Genomic DNA, 17750 nt, shown 5'->3' with positions numbered 1-17750 from the left:
AGTGGGTTCCTGTAATCCGGAGATTTTGTATCCACACAAAACTGGTTCCCATATATTTTGTAAGGACTTGGCAAATATCGATACTGTAATAGAACATATGTTATTTCTTCTTTTGTAATTATATTTCTTTTTTATAAATAAGTGACAGTATTGACTGCAAATTAATTTTCTTTATTTTGTTTATTTTATTGTATATCTTAATCTGTAAATATAATATACTACTAAATGCTTCATGCATTGATGAGTATCAACGGTTAGATCTTTACATAAAAATTAGATGAGCTGACGTCTGAGTATCACATTTACAAATTAGACAAGTGGTGAATTATCAAAAATGGGTTCAAATGTGATCCTGTCTATTATGTTTTTACCATATTCCCAAACAAACCTGTCCGAATCATCAATAACTGAGGACAATAAAACTTTAAATGATAAAATCTGATGCAATTCAACAGGCATTCAAATAGTTTTGGAGAAGTTTCATTTACCTCCATTTTCTGAATAGAAGCGAACGTCGAGAAGCCAGGTGATACGAAGAAGCCTTTGTCAATAACATCGGGCTCGTCATTCTGGTCGTGGATAATCACCTGAATACCAATGAACAAATCAATTAAAAAGGCTATCATTATCCGTATCAGCAAAATCAAATCAAATCCACCCAGCTCGAAAATGTCTTTTTCGGATCCTAAAATTAAGTGCATATTGCCCCAAAATTAGAAGGCTCACATTTTTAAAACAAATGCATAATTTTTTGACCTCCCTAAATAATTTCTGTTTGGCCACTCCCCGATTTTACAAACAGCTAAAAAGCTCAAATTAGGTTTCAAATTTCTCTCTCAAGCTTTTTATTTTCTTTCTAAGCTCTATTTTCAAAAACGTAAAAATAAGGTGACACTTTCGCATAGGTCATTTTTTTTAAAATAAAAGTTAGGTTTGAAATTTTAAAAAAAAGTAATATTTTGAATACACACTCATATTATTCGGTGGTCTATGTGTATTTAAAAGTTATAAAAAGTTCGATATCTTTTGATCTATCATAACCTCACTCATGTCCAACTACAGTACCGATCAGACCCAACCTAACAGAAAGTTAACCCAAACTAAATCCCGAGTTTACTCTGGGTTTACTCGGGGTTTACTAGAGTGGACCCAGAGGAAACCCAAAGTAAACCCAAAGTAAACCCAGAGTGGACACAGTGAGTAAACCCAGTCAGAAGTATACTCCTGAAAACAGACGCTAACTGTGTATTTGGAATATACATGGGGCAGGTAGTAGGATGCTAAAATAAACCACGGGCCTGCTGCACATTTCAGAATGTACAGTTGATCTCAAATGCAATTCCCAAATAAATCCAAAGTAAACCCAGAGTAAACCCAAAGTAAACCCCGAGTGGACCCAAATTTTCAAAAAGTAAACCCAGAGTAAATCCAAAGTAAACCCCAAAAGTAAACCTGGGGTTTAGTTGGGGTTAACTTTGGTGTTAGGTTGGGTCTGATCGGTACTGTATAAGTGGCCCTAAGAGTATTGAAAGAATCAGTGTTTCGTTAAAAAAAATATTCATAAAAAAGTAACGTATAGAATCAGTTTTGATTAGTTTATATCTGTATTATGAAATGTATTCGAATAAATGCAAACTTGCTACAAGATTTATTAGTCCATGCAAATGAAATAAATTCAGAGTTCTCGGGGCTCTCTAGAGCCCTTTGAGTTCTCTGTTTAGTAGGACCGCACAAAGTTCAAAACCCCTTTTTTTATATCTATACAATTTTTTCATGATCAGGACAGTTTACTGATACATAAATGTGCACAAGATATCCTTTTTAAACAATGAATAATGGGTATTTGTACATTTTCTTCTGGTTTCCGTTTTCGTTATTTCTCAAAGGAATGTGACGCCTGTTAAGCTTTTGTCAAATTAAAAAGATTTTCGATAACAAATTTTGGAGCGCTGGATGCAGATTTGCAAAATTCAACTCTGGGGGAGACAAGATAAAAGATTACACAAACTGAAATTTGGTGCGAACGAGAAAACAGAAAAAATATCAAATATGGAGTTTTTTGGTTTTTTTTTTATAAAAAAAAAAAAAAAAAAAAAAATAAATAAAAATATGGAGTTTTGCATTGCCTAACAATTTAACATTAAATTTTCAAAAGTTAACCATATTCTGACAGTCCTAATTTAGAGCGCTTGTAGAAATTATTTTAAAACGTCATCATAATCATGATCAGGAAACAATGTACATGACCACAACTTCTTTTTGAGCATTCATACCATTAATTTTAACACCACGCTGCCTATCTGTTCTTATCTTATACAATCGGTATTGACATGATTATGCGAGAATAAATTTTCTGTATTTAACTGGTTTTACATGTATTCCTTACAACTGGAACACAATGAAAACAACAATAGTGTAAATCAAAAGGAAAAATAAGTTATAATAAAGGCATCAACACAATTTTTAGAATGTGGTGATTGGATTCTTTAAAAAATAAATAAAAAAATAAATACCTTTATACCAGCTGTCATGATGTCATTATACACATAGCTTTTCTGATTTACAATCAGGATCAATAGCAAACCTGACGTACTTCCGGTTCGCGAAGTGATACGGTCACCATTCTTACTGACGAATTGTCGACTGTTGAAAGTGTAGCATACACCTACTGGAGTAATAATGGCCTCCATGTCGCTTTTACAAATTCTGTGTTTTCCATCAAAATTACAAAGCAAGAATAAATCTTCGATTTGATTGGCTGTATCATTTACCCATGATGCATTTATCGGAACATGATATTCGCTGTAACTCAAATTACGAGGTTCAGCATTTCCAACAAGTGCAGATTGGTACAAAAAGAAATATTCAAGATCAGGGATTTTGGGCAGAGTTTCATTTTTCAGTGGCGACGCACTACAAAATGTAATGGAAGGAAACTTAACGGACGTTTTAGTTTGCACCTGTGTGTTGATGATGGTGGGGTAGCTGAGGTAGTTTTTGACTTGTTTGTAACTTGTGTAAATTAAACAGCTTCCCATAACAATAAGTGCTGCAGCCCATATGCAGCTGAAATGATTGAAAAAAAATCAAATCATCACCAAACAAATAAAACTTCACAATGTACATATTTAAAGTCTCTATGTGCACGTGACATACGACGATATTAAACATTCGTGGAAAAACAATTTTGATCTCTATTTAAAGCAATAAGAAGGAAAGAAAATGGAAAGGTGGACTTGTCAATCGCTCAAGTTCAACGTTAAGGTTACTTTATAGAGAAATTTTAAGTCCTGAGCATTTTCATTGATATTGCCAAATTACAAATTGGTGATACAGTATCTGATTTTGTGTCAATTATTTTGGACCACCCCATTTGTCTTACCAGCGCAGTCGATGACGCTGTTTTAGATTCATGTTCTTCAGTCCATGCATCGTCGTATTGTCCCGGTAGTCGCTCCACAGAACCTGAATATTATCGTTATCCACTTTCTTCCCCTTCAGGTCCACGTCATTGCAAACATCAAGCACTACCTCCGGACTTGGAAGATAGGTTTTCTCAACTCCGGTAACTTGGGATACGCTAGTATCGGTCTGTTCATTTATGGTCCCTACCCTGTTCAAACGGTTTGTCGAGGGCTTGTCAACAGTGGTCTTCATTTTGTTATCCATTGAGACAAATTGTACCTGATAATTTTAAGATTAAATCAGGATTATGGATTTATTTCATAAATATGTTACATGACATACATTTAAAAAACAAACGCTTTTATTCTCATTATATCAAACAGTTTTACTAATAGTAGTAAAAATGCTTGCATTTGTTACTTCTTGTTCCCCAAGTGTCCTATCAACTTATCTTTGTTTTGTTTGTTTGTTTGTTTTTGTTTGTTTTTTTTTTGTTTTTTTTTTGTTTTTTTTTTGTTTTGTTTTTTTGCTGTGAATGTTTTCTTATGACAATAAGGCGGAGCTGAAAAAGCTTAATAGGTTCATTCGAGGTTCGAGTTTCAAAATACTAGATTCGAGATTCCAATTTTGAGATTCAATATCAAAAATGACCTATCAAATCAAACATCTAAACACCTGTGGCCAAGTGGCACCAAAATGTTCTAAATAGAGATCGCCAATTTATGCTCTTTCCTACAACTAAATGTTTTTTTTCGCAAGTTGAATAAATAGTTGAATAAATTATGCAAAGAATCAATATAATTAGACTGGATAACTGTGTGCTTCGATAATCTAAGTATGTTTGCTCGCTCTGTGTCCATTCCCCAATGACATGTTTAAACCGGGTGTATTTCACCCATAAAAGCTTTTAACCCGTTACGTATTCGTCCCGATTGTGTTTTATCATTTGGTAGACAAAATGAGTATCTTTAAATAGATTATTGAATATCAAGCAGATCAGGTTACAATCAAGTAATTTTATGAAAATCTTAAGTCGAATTGGATCCCCGTAATCAACAATGGTTGTACGTGAAAGGGTATGTTGATTGCCCCATCTGACACTTTGAGTTTCTCCAAGTACCCCGATTTCTTCCCGCATAAAGGACTCTTATGCACTGGCCAACTCTCCGTGCCAACTGAATGTACTAATCTAAGTTGTGAAACCGTGGAAAATAAGTTCAATTTTGTTTAACTCATTTTTCGAACGGAATCCAATTAAGACGAAAAGTACGAGCGGACGAGCAGTGCTAAATTGGCCCGTCGAGTACATTGTTAAAACCCAATTAAAAAATTATATAATAAATGTCTGTGATGTATGAAATGCAGGAACGTTTTTCAGTCACTTTAGTGTCAATTTTATTACAAACGTTGTCGAAATTGTTTAATTATTATGTTATCTTTGTGTACATGTTATGCTCATAATCTCACAGTGTATCAAAGAATTTGCACCCCATTGCTTATCTTTCCTTACATTAATATCATCCCCAAAACATGGATCAATTTATATTCCTCTTTCTTTTTTGGTGTTTATTGTATATTGGCCGGCCTCTCTGTTTATTTAATTTTTTTTTTTTTTTTGTAAAGTAAAGTTTCTTTTCTACAATCGGGGCGAATAATTTCCAGATTAAAACGCATCGGGGAAGAATACACACAGGACAAACACAGTTCGCAAAGAACACAGTATTATCAACAATTTAGAATTTCGTACTGTTTGGAATGATTTAATAAAGTAAATTAAATCATTATAAAACTATTCAAACCAACATATCAAGGATGATGCCTTGTATTACATGTAGTTGCATGTACGAGAATGCACCGAGGATCTTTATTTAGAACAGTTTGGTGTTGATAGGATACAGGTGTTCAGAAATGTGATTAGATTGGTTAATTGAGATTTTTTTTAATGTTTTCTTATTCTTAAAATTGATGATGACCAAATCAAGATAAAAAGATACATATGAAGATTATTTGAATTCAATAAATAGAAAACAGATAAAACTATTTAAATATTTTAAGGAAAGTTTAATTTTTAAATATTTTTCGTTGTATGGTAGGTGACCGTTGCCATTGTGCTTTTAAGATAATGTTATAATATTATTAATATTCATAATAAAACAAAATAGATGTAGGTTATAAGAAATGACAAAAATAAAGCAGTGAAAATCGTATGTCGTTGAAATTTTACACACAGAATAATGCTATCCTTGGAATTATTTTAATTAATTTTTGAATGAATCCATTATACCAATCTATATTTGAAATACTCGAAATGTCTAGCAAAGTTTGGTGCATTGTAATATGTTGAGATGGTCCCAGTTAAAAGCAGATGATAAAATTTGCTATTTTTAAGTTATATTTTAGAAAATAATAGATATGATCACATATTGCATTTTGTGCATTTTGCTTAAAAATGCTAATGTAGTATTTTTTTTTAATTTGCTTCGAAATACATACGGTTAAAAACAAGAGTTTGTTATTGTAGTTTTTCTGCAAATAAAATTACAAACCGACCTTCTTATATTGTAATTTCCCGAAAAATCGAATAATAAGCAATCATATTTCTTACATGTATCTATATTGTTTTATTTTTTTAAAGAAATTGTGCCTTACCTCATTTCGATCTCGATCTGTTTCAAGAATTTTAGGACCAGAAAATTTCTTGACATTATGTAGACAGCATTTCAAATATTCAAAAACGTGCGTGATCGACCCAAAAAGTTTATGAAAAATAAATTCCGTTTGAAAATATGTCAAAATAAATGAGTCTCTAAAGTTTGCTCTCAATTGCATTTCTTTTTTACAAAGGTTATAATTAAGTAAACCTCAAAAATCAATATTTCTTAATAATGACGTGGTGCGGTGGTTCTTCACAAATTAATATTTAATTCATAAAAGCAATAAAATGTAAAGCATTCGATTAAGGTGATATAAAATGTAATGGCAAAATCAATTAGTTTGCATTAGTGTAAATCATAAATTAGAGAAAATCAATGGCAGTTTTATTGTCAGGATTTTTTTTTAATTAAAAAAGCATATAGATTGTTGAAATTTGAGTTAGGAACTAGTTTAAATAAGCTTTACAAAAGATATCAAAAATTCTTACTGTGGCATAATTTTAAAATAACTTTTAAAATATATGGAGTGAAAAGTAGTCTTGTATACTATCACTTTAAAAGGGCATGATCACGATTTTGGTCAAAAATTACTTTTCTGTTTGGATGTTTACAATACTTACGTAGGGAAATTTTGATAGGCCACCATTCATTGAGTTGTAAGCGAGTAACAGATCTTGCAATTTTTTGCTATGAAAGCAAAGCTTTTGTTCACATTTTGAATGTTGAAGTAAAAAATCCAGTTTTAGACCTCAAATGAATGTCTTAAACGGTAGAAACTGTCTATTTATGTTTAAATAGACAAATCAGCCTGAAAAAGATTATTTACTTGTACATTGAACCTATGTAAACAAAAACAGGGCACGTTCCTTGTTTACATGGAAAAGAATTGCGATCGTTGTATCTTGCTAATAACTCTACAACTTACTCTCAAATTTCATTTAATCATAAGAAATGCATTCCTAAAACATTTTTAAAAATAAAATCAGAAAAATATAATTTCACCAAAATCGTGACCACGCCCCTTTAACGAAATATAAAGAAATCCGCCTACAGATTTAGGAGATTTGAATTGATTACAAGCAGCATTTTTTTGTTCACTGTGAGAAGTTCCTCATTAAATTTTAATGGCTCTCGTGCTTACATGAGATCGATAGTCATATGCACTTTACACGTTACTCATTTATTCAATAATCATTATGTCAATAGGAGCAATGGTTTGAATTTTCTATTCATCCAGTCGTTATTTTGAGAGCTCCCAGTGCTTGTCGGAGCTATGCTTGCTGTTGTTTAGTTAAGATATACCAATCATGAAATATTTTACTTTAAAATTTGAATATTGTTTTTAAATCTTTAGTAAATCTTTAGTAAACACAACTCTATTCCTTTACTACATACAACAGTCTACAATTAGCACAACAACCCAGCTCTTCTGATATAACAATATTTGGCCAAACATGTAAATGCGTTACCAAAAATTGGGTTTATATATGTATATAAGAAATTATTCGAATACAAAGACACGTAGCCCTTCCAAAAAAAGTAATACACAATGTGCTTCATGTAACCTGCAAGACATAAACCACAACACCATCATCTGTATCTGGGGATAAGAAAAAAGTCACTTTATGCGGAAGGTGATGGTAGTGTGACTGTGAATTGCGTTGAATAGAAAACAATAGCTCAAAGACAAAATGACAAGGTATATTGTCGTTTTAAATTGTGGATAATATATTTTTTTAAAAGTCACTTAAATCTAACAGCAATGTAATAAGTTGATGTTGCTTAATTGTAAAAAAAAAAAAGATTTCTTTACAACTAATCTGTTATCAATCGGTTATCAATTTTCATCCCTTTATTTAAATAAAGACAGGTACAACAGATGCTTTCAAGGTATTTTTATTGAAAAAGGAGAATAAGTCTCCTGAATCATGTTATTTTCAATGGCTATTCTGCTAGAGAAGATATTAACATTTTATTAAATTCCATTTTTGTTCTTAATGTTAGGTATAGATATTGAATAGAGTTTTGTATGAATATTTCACAATATACTCATTTCTATCCTAAATTAAGCATCACAGTACGGTTGTTATACAGGGTGGACAGTTTCTTTAATAATTAAGTAATTTTTACAATAAGACACATCACATACCAGTTTATGATTGAACTAAAAGACAATTTTAATTTTAAAAAAATACATTGCTACACAAGTAACTCATTATTTAGTTATCGTGTTGTAGGAAACTTAACTCAGAAATTAAAAAAAAAGATACTTTGTCCCTTAGTAACAATACCTACAGTGTATCTATGGCACATTTCAATAAATGCTTTTTTTTGGGGGGGGGGGGGGGTCATTCAAACTACCATTAATCAAATTTTTTTTTTTCAGTATCAAACAAAATATATTAACAATTTACATTGTAGAGATTGGCTGCGCAAAAATATTACAATTAAAGTTTCTAGCAGTTAATTACTCAAATGGTTATTAACAGGCTATAATGGCAAGGATGACATTTGTTGTTATCAGCATACTCCCGCTGGAGTTGATACCATCACATTTTTATAATCAGAACTTGTCCTGGCATCTTGATATTTCAGGGAATTGTTTACTTTTGCTTAACAAATGACTCTTCGAGTTTAATGATAATTGTTTAATTATTAATTAGTTGACAACAATTTTTCAAGAAGAGGTAACATTTAATTTAGCTTAATGAGGTCGTACAGATAACCAATTACTATTGTTTTAGCGTTGATAATTGATTTTAAAATATGATATTTTTTTTTGTTTCACACATAAAATTGCCAGCACTAGTGCCCCAAAAATTTTGTTTGAAGACAGCAATTCTTTTATTCTAAATATTAATTATGTAATGATGTAACTATATAATTTTACTTAATTACAGTCAACAAGACGCAACCATTTTTGAAGTCCAAGGTTACTGTGAAGTTTGTCTTGTCAAATAAAGACAGATGAAATCAAATGTTTCCACAATAATGGTAATCTAAAACAGACACTCAAGACAATATCCAGGGTAATTAACAAATTCTTACAACATATCTATAGACAATAACGGGTGTCTAGATAACTGCGAAAGGGGAAACAATATCGTTACATAGAGTAACAACTGCACAGACAAAAGAGGTTATAAGGTTACATGGGTGTTTTCCTTATAAATTCTGTTTTTCTTCTTCTGATAATCTTTATAATTAGTGTCCATGATCAGTAAAAATGAAACTCAGTCAAAATTAGTATGAAACGTAGGGACAACAGAGAAACAAACTATTCAATAAGGGCATGGTGAGTCGTTTTTTTTTTAAGTTTATTCTTTGACTTCAAAACCGATTTGGTTAAATAATTCTATGGTGTATCTTTGCAATATTACAGATGCCTTCAGCTTGCAAGGCGATTGTGCAATTTCATCAATGCTGTGACTAAATTCAGGGCCAACAACACTAATTTTATTTTTATTTTATTTATTTTACAAATTAAGTCAATCAAAAATGACAACAGTGGTCCTTGTAAACATTTCAATATCTGCAACTTTACGGACGTTTCACAATACGATGGTACATTTTTTTCCCAACCACCAGAGATGACAAGAGAATGACCTCAATGAGTTCAGTGAGAGTCAGCAGACTGGCGCCCAGAAACAAGCCCATCTGTCCTCCTAACAAACCTACAATCACAAAGAAAGAAAAACAACTCAACTATTACTTGAAAGAAAAGATAAACTTTTTTGTGATTTGATGATAAGAGACACCATCTCAAAGAGAGTTTTATTTTTGATGTAAGCTCACAATGAGTGTGTATAATTCAAAACTATATTCGACTTTAAAATTCAGCTATTTAATGCAGATGAAAAACTCACGTTTGATCAAGTTTTTGGGTATCCCCAAAAAAGTTGATTCAAATAACTAACTATCTAATGATCATATTATGATAGAATATAAAACATATATCTACATCACATTTGACTTGAGTTGTATTTTTAACATGGGTACATGTAATGATGTGTTTTGCAAAACTGAATGAACGCACCAATAATATCTTCGAAGCTGTACTCGGGTTTTTGCTCCACTTTTAAAACGCCAAGGGACTCAAAATAAATCGCCAGTTCCAGGTAGGTTTCCCTACAATAATACAATTATGTATAGGTTTTGGTTTCAAAGATAACCAGACCAAGATCTGACTAATAATCAAAGTACTGAAGTACTGACGGGAGTTGATTTTATCGATTATTATTCATTTTAAAATCAACGATATGTAACTTTGCTTGGCAAGTAGTTTATAATCTGTCTATGAATTACGCACATTTTTATATAATATGAATTCTCGGACTTTTCCGACAAGAATTTTGAGAAAAAAAACCCGTATGAATCGTGTTGTGTAATGATTAAAGATAGCATTGATTCCATCAACCTATGTATAAGTAATCGAAATATTCAAAAAATTATATGGATCCAAGCAATAATGATCTCTAGTCTTGTTCAACCAGATGCTCGACTGTCTCTGTTAATCTCCAACAAACAAGAGAATGTGTACACCAGGTCACGTGATAGCTTGATGACGCGACCTCTAAATATAGAATGACTCTCTGCTTGTCGGAGATTTACGATGACAGCCGATGGTTGAACGATACTTTATTCAACTCTGGCGTATGAATACATACGACTGCAAAAAATATCTAAATTGTTCCTACTATTTAACATCTGACTATTTTCAAGGTATTCATAAATAAGTTTTTTAAAAACCAATGCTTCCAGATACATTACATCAAATTTTTCGATTATTTTCAAGAACTAAATCTTGTCAGCAGTGATGATTTGTGCTTAGGTCCAAACACTGTTTCACTTTCGGTTTGCCAGAGTAACTGCATAGGAGAGTTGATTAAAAACAACTCCCAAAAATCACGATGCCAATGTTTGTGTAGCGTAAAAACGGTTTCTAAAGCGCGGCAACAAAATGTAATTATAGTCTAAAGCGAATTAGGTAAGACACATGGATAAAGACCGCATCGTGCAATGCAGGGATGAAGGGAGGGCTCTTGTGTTTTCAATTCTATATTATACTGATTTTTCCTGCCAATTTTATTCTTACTTCGCCTATGTGTAAATGTAACGTCATAATTTCACGCGTCATTATTGCAGTGATCATTAATTATAGTAAAGTCTAAAGCGTATCATCTTATCATCTTTGAACTAGATTCACGTTGTGCCATGGTGACGTCGCGTTTTGCTGACGTCAGATTGATACACACGTCTCAGCCTACCTTATGTTTTTAATACCCATCTGGTTGAGGACAGCCTGGTAGTTTTTGGCTGGAAAAGACCCAGTGGACAGCTGCGCCTGATACTCATCGTATTCACACTCCGTGGGGCAGAGACACTGTCCCTGGGCGGTTCCGTTCTGGTCAAAGCGCTCTGATGAAAATAAAATGGTCGTGAAAGCGTGTTGTTTTCTTTGACATGCGAATCCACCCCCTCCGCATCAAATGAGTTTTGAAAGGTAGTATAAATTTATTCATTTTACAAGTGAAACCACAAAATATGATGTTTTTAATACACGTCTTACTGATAAATACTCTTGAAAATGCACAATTGAACTGGAAAATTTATTTGCAGCCAATGCTATCGATAAGATTGATATATCTTATGTGACATCGCATGATAAAACTTAATTGCACATATCAATGTGGGCGATGGATGCGTATGTATTTCTATTAAAAAAACTATTAGATGAATAGTGTTTGCCATGTTTTAAAAAACACACGGGAAATCGCACTTTTGAATAGCTTGAAGAATCATCAATGCTCTTTCTTTCATAAATACATTTTTATAGGGGTTGTTTTTGGTGAAAACTAGTGTTGGTTATTAAAATGCCGCATGGTTGAAAACCTCGTTAATTTGCAATCCATCAGGTAATTTCAAAACTTTTAAAAATAGTTTTTTTAAAACAAAGTTTAGGTTATTTAATGAATTATCCTCAACAACCTTTATCCTCTTACTAACAAAAGCCTTACAAAGCATTCATCTATGAAATAGAGTCGTAAATAAATTCACGAGTTATCTGTGTATTGACAAAATTGCATTAGAACAGTTAAACAGTATGCAATGAATTATACATCGTATAATGTAAAACGCTAAAAGTGAATTGAGCAGAAACTCTTTATTTGAAGATATAAAACGTGGGTTAATGTAGAAAATAAGCGTGCGTGAATTCAACCGAAACTAACAGTCTCGATTGAAGTTATCATTTTGTAAGTTCTGTGGTCGATACGACGACCTTGTCAGGAAATACAACATTCCACTGGGTAGCATGATGACTGATGATTTTCATACTGATTGTTAGACCATAATCATCTATTTTTTTACGGGTTTTTTCCCCTATTACAACAAAGAGCACATGGCGGATATGACCGGTCAGCAGAGGATGCTCAATCCTCCATAGCACCTGATCCTACCTCTATTCCTTTTAGGTCAATTGTTGCTCTGCAACTGTGTATTATTTTTCCTTTGGATTTTGATTTTGAACACTCTTTGTTAACACTACACGTCAATTTTTTCAATGTTAAGTTAACCGCTTAACTTCCTGAATGCCATCCATATGCAGCAAAACTGGCAAACAAAACATGATAAAACTATTGACTCGGTATAAGGTCAATACCTAATTAATTTATATTTTTACAGACACAAATGATGGCCAATCTGATGGCAAGAACAAATTTTCTATCTGAAGGTCCAACAACTCATTCTTTGCCTTCATACCCAGTCCAAAATTGTTTTCTTGAACCCTTCACATATAATTTCCAGTAGTAAACATGCAGCTATTCATGAAAACTGAGACTATTTCCATGTTACAAAACTTTGACGATGTTGATATTGGTATGGAAAAACCATTATGTTGGACTGGCAAACTAGTCAACTTTCGTTTTGTTTGACTTTTTAATTGGTTAAAGCTATTGAAGAATATTTGTACAAATATAATTACAATCTTTGGTCTAATGCAAATATATCTTACTTACCTGAGCCCGTTAGAATACAGAAAAAAAAAGAAAAAAATAATCTTTATTAAACAATTCACCGTGTATACTTTTATTACTTACCACTTTCAACTTTGTAACATTCTGTTAATTTTACAAGGGAGCATATTGTTTCATTTCCTAATAAAAATAGAAAAATAATAAGCATTAAATATATATCAAACCATCAACTAATTAGATTTAAGATTTATGAACGTATAAATTTAGCATTAACGCCAATCAATGTTAGAAAAGAGAATAACAAAAACATGAAATAAATCAATAAATACAAGTTATTCTTTTAAAAAACCAGGATAAATACTTAATAGTGCATTTTCGTAAAACCAGTAACTCTTATCGAAAAAAAGGTATAGATAAACGATTAGAATTAGGGAAGGTTTTAAAATCATAGAATCTCTTGTTTAGCTTGCAGTTAGCAATCTTCACACACCTAGACAATAATCAATTTACCTAACATTTGTTGTAGATTTATTTCAAATGCTATTTCTAATATTCAAAAGCAGTAAACGACTCTAGATTATTATTTATTGTGTCAACTTATGAATATATTTAAACTAACAAAATTATCTAATTAATATACTGATTAAGAATGAGAACCTTTATCATTAGGTGACCGACATCCACAAAGTCGGATCACGTGGTTTTGTTTACACTCCATTCGACATGCGGTTTTACTGTAAACGTCATAGTAATGTAGTGGATTCTTGTAATCCAGAGATTTTGTATCCACACAAAACTGGTCCCCATTCATTTTGAAAGGACTAGGCAAATATCGATACTGCAAAAGAATAGACGATATTTCTTGTGATTTTTTTCATTGATAATTTTGATTTTTATTTATTTAGTTTTATTTGGTATAAATAGTTATCATATAAATATGAACTGCAAGTTACTTTTCTTTATCAGTTAACGTAATGAACTGTAACTAGTGAGTGACGAAGGTGAAATTAAATGTACATAAAAGGATCGTTTTCATAACCATAGTTTCAAGGTCATAAAAGTTAGACGAGTTCTATTTTGAGTCTCAAATTTAAAAATTAAGCACAACATGAAATATCAAGACAGAGTGAAATGCTGAGTCTTTTATATAGACTGGCTCCAAACTCTTTAAAACACCATTCGGAATATTTAATAGACAACGAAACTTAAATTTAGAACAGCAGTCCTTAAAACAATCTTTAATAAGAAGTTATGTTACCTCCGTTTTATAAATCGAAGCGAACGTCGAGAAGCCAGGTGATACGAAAAAGCCTTTGTCAATCACATCGGGCTCGTCATTTTGATCGTGGATAATCACCTGTGAATATCAATAAAAAAATCAATCGACATATCAGTCTATCAAAAATCTATTAAATAATATCTCTTATTATTACAAAATAATATCCCATATTCCTATTTGCATTATTTAATATGACATATTTTTATATATGCCTTTTATACATAATGTTAACATTTTCCAGTGACTTTGTCTATGATAACACCACGATTCAATTTTGTACTGTGCAGTCCAATAAAATCAAATAACAAATTCTTAAGGCGAAACCAGAGACATAAATAACAATTTATGTCTCTGGCGAAACGATGTTTGCATAATTGATATTCTTATATTTAATCGTACAATTGCAGAATATTATGTAAAAATAAGTAGTAACGAATCATTCTTTACATATTATCAGATGATAATTCCGATCGAGGTGTGATTAAATCTATCATAAAGTCATTGAGGGGTTATTGAATTTGATCACGTGTCGGCTGAATTAATAACAACATAATACAATAAAGAATAACTCATTGTTCCATTAGTAGATAAATAGGCGTTTTTGAGATGTTGCCTTGTAAACGACATTATGATTTAATGAAATGGTATATGTCCAAAAGGAAACCTTCGTTTTCATGTCAACATGTATCTTCCTTACTAGTTCAACTGTTTTTCGCAAATAGGTATGCGAATTTGTTATGAAATTTTACAAAATTTGACCAGCTTATTTTATTGTTAACTGGTTGATTTTTTCAAATGAATAATTGTCTAAGTATCAAATTGGTTTCACAAAATCAATTAATGACAACTTAATGTTACGCGCTTGACATATACTTCAAAGAGATATCGAATGCAGTTAAATCAATATTGTTTCCGCAGTGCATTGCAGGTAAACTCTTTAATAAAGTTAAAAGCTATATTATCCAAATAGAGTGGCTTTGAGCTTTATAATTAAAAGGTAATGATCGTTTGAAAAGCATTTCATAATTTAGGAATGGTGATTGAAAAGAATTCTAATGGTTTTGTCGGTTATGAAATTCAGTCATACGTGCGGTAATGTAAATTACGATGCATGCAGAATGTTGAAATAGTGTTAATTGCTTTCCGGTATGACAAAGATGATTAGTTTTCAATGAATTAGTTGAAATCAATCAAACGCTATATCAAATCAACAATGATATCAAATGATATCGAACTAACAGAGAGCTAAGGTAATCACGTGCAATGATGGGGAATTGATATGTTTACTCACACTTGTATTCAGTTCATGTCAATCATAAAAGTCATTAAGAATTTAATGACTGTGCAATTTAGTGCGTGAATACCGATTTATTTGTTTGGGACTCTCTCTCTCTCTCTCTCTCTCTCTCTCTCTCTCTCTCTCTCTCTCTCTCTCTCTCTCTCTGATGAAATTATTTACCTTTACACCAGCTGCCATTACGTCATTAAACACATAGTTGCTCTGATTAACAATCAGGTACAATAGCAAACCTGACGTACTTCCAGTTCGTGACGTCATAATGTGGCCATTCTTACCGACGTATTTTCGACTGTTGAAAGTGTAGCATACACCAACTTGGGTAACAATGGGTTCTATGCTGCTTTCACAATCTCTGTCCTTTCCATCAAATTTACAAAACAAGAAGAGATCTTCAATTTGATTGGCTGTATCATTTACCCAGGATGCATTTAGCGGAAGTTGATACTTAGAGTATTCTGATTTGCTCAAATTCAAAGGTGGGTACATCCAACCAATAACGCTCTGTGACAAGAAAAAGTATTCAAGATGAAGAATGTCGGGCAGAGATCCTTTTTTCAACGGTGACGCGCTGCACAAAGTAACGGCGGGAAACTTAACGGATGTTTCGGTTTGCACATGCGTGTTGATAATAGTAGGGTACTTGAAGTAATTGCTGACTTGTTCGTAGGTTATGTAGATCAGAAAGCAGCCCATAGCAATCAATGCTGCAGCCCAAATGCAACTGAAATAATGAGGAAAATAAAAAAATTTCATTAAAAAAAACACGTTTATATTCAAAACTCAAATGGGTAGAGTACAATGATATAAAACATAAGTGGAACAAATACCAATTTTATATTTTAACTAGGTCTGACGTTGCAATGAGATGGAAATGAAAATAAAAGATAAATAGTTCTGCACATTGCTGAGCTTCAAAGGTTGACTTACTAAGCAGATAAATCTTGAGCTTTTCTATTGATTACATCAAATAAACATTGAGTGATATTTGAGTTAATATACATTTTGGAATCCTCTGTATACTCTATATTACCAGCGCAGTCTATGACGCTGCCTTAGATTTGCATTCTTCAGTCCATGCATCGTTGTATTGTCCCGGAAGTCGCTCCACAAAACCTGAATGTTGTCGTTGTCCACTTGCTTCCCCTTCCAATCCACATCATTTTCAGCGTCACACACTACTTCCGGATCAGGAAGTTTGATTTTCTCACTTTCGGTTACATTGAATACGCTAGGTTCGGTCTTTTTCTTGATAGTTTGTTTCCTGTTTAATGGCTTTATTGACGGCTTGACGAGAATGGTTTTCATTTCCTTTTCTTTTTAGGGAAACAATTTGCGCCTGTTGATTTTGTATAGATTTATTTCATAAAACACCAGCAAAACTTTTCATTGCACCATAAAATTTCATAAACACAAAATAATGAAAAATATGCAGTCTTTATACATGTAACTTCCTATCTCTCAGATTTTATCGAGTCATCCTTGGTTTTTTTCCTCTGTATACTTTATTATGAATGTATACTGTATACTTTATTATGATTAAACACCACACAAAAAACATGTTGGGAATTTGTTCTCACTCTCATGTGTCAATGAAATTAATTTGCATACACAAATAAATATTTACTTTACACTGATATAACCGTTAAATGAATAGTTAACAATAAAAACCTCAAACAGGTTTTTTTTTAATTGTACCCGGTATTTTGTAAATTTTCTGAGAGACAGGTAATACATGTAACATATATTATCTACATTGTTATGCGTAAAAAAAATAAAGGAGTTATTTTGCCTACCTTAATTCGATCCCGATCCGTATCAATTTCGTGCCCGGTGAATTACTTGACGTATATATAGGGAACACCCTATCCACTTATTGAAAATGTGACGGTTATTCAAACACTTTCGCTATCGACCCAAAAGCTTAGTTGATATTTGATTCTCATTAACGATTTTTTTTTTGTTGAGAAAAATAAAGTCTCATTTGGTCTTTAAAGTTTTTTTCTCTTAATAAAAGAATAGTTTAATGAACCTTAAAAAACGATGTTTTGCAATAGTGGTGTGGATTCTTGGACAAATTAACATTGAATTCATTATTGAAATAATCATTGATAGTATTTATAGTCTATCCCAATGTA

At 32.1% G+C, this 17750-nt stretch overlaps 1 protein-coding gene across 1 annotated transcript; it reads right to left on the bottom strand.

The window, feature by feature from the left end:
- Positions 1 to 9561: 9561 nt before the first annotated feature.
- Positions 9562 to 17489, bottom strand: LOC117688346 (acid-sensing ion channel 4-like). The gene is made up of 9 exons (XM_066084046.1): positions 17409 to 17489; positions 16646 to 16951; positions 15775 to 16336; positions 14295 to 14393; positions 13694 to 13874; positions 13160 to 13216; positions 11327 to 11477; positions 10096 to 10187; positions 9562 to 9733 (listed from the first exon to the last, which is right to left on the bottom strand). Exons 2-9 carry the CDS (start codon positions 16918 to 16920, stop codon positions 9600 to 9602), a joined length of 1551 nt encoding a protein of 516 aa, XP_065940118.1. The 5' UTR covers positions 16921 to 16951; positions 17409 to 17489; the 3' UTR covers positions 9562 to 9599.
- Between the last annotated feature and the right edge of the window lie 261 nt (positions 17490 to 17750).

Source organism: Magallana gigas, chromosome 1 (genome assembly GCF_963853765.1).
Source record: "Magallana gigas chromosome 1, xbMagGiga1.1, whole genome shotgun sequence".
Lineage (NCBI taxonomy): Eukaryota > Metazoa > Mollusca > Bivalvia > Ostreida > Ostreidae > Magallana > Magallana gigas.
The sequence above is the reverse complement of the archived record's forward strand: the minus strand, read 5'-3'. Positions and strand labels throughout refer to the sequence as shown.

What these genes read in the sequence shown, in the direction of transcription:
- LOC117688346 (XM_066084046.1), bottom strand. Translation starts at nt 16,920, where the DNA reads ATGAAAACCATTCTCGTCAAGCCGTCAATAAAGCCATTAAACAGGAAA. An exon ending in TAATGGCAGCTGGTGTAAAG is followed by an intron (nt 14,394 to 15,774) that starts GTAAATAATTTC and finishes TGATATTCACAG; the next exon opens with GTGATTATCCACGATCAAAA. An exon ending in CTTCGATTTATAAAACGGAG is followed by an intron (nt 13,875 to 14,294) that starts GTAACATAACTT and finishes ATTCTTTTGCAG; the next exon opens with TATCGATATTTGCCTAGTCC.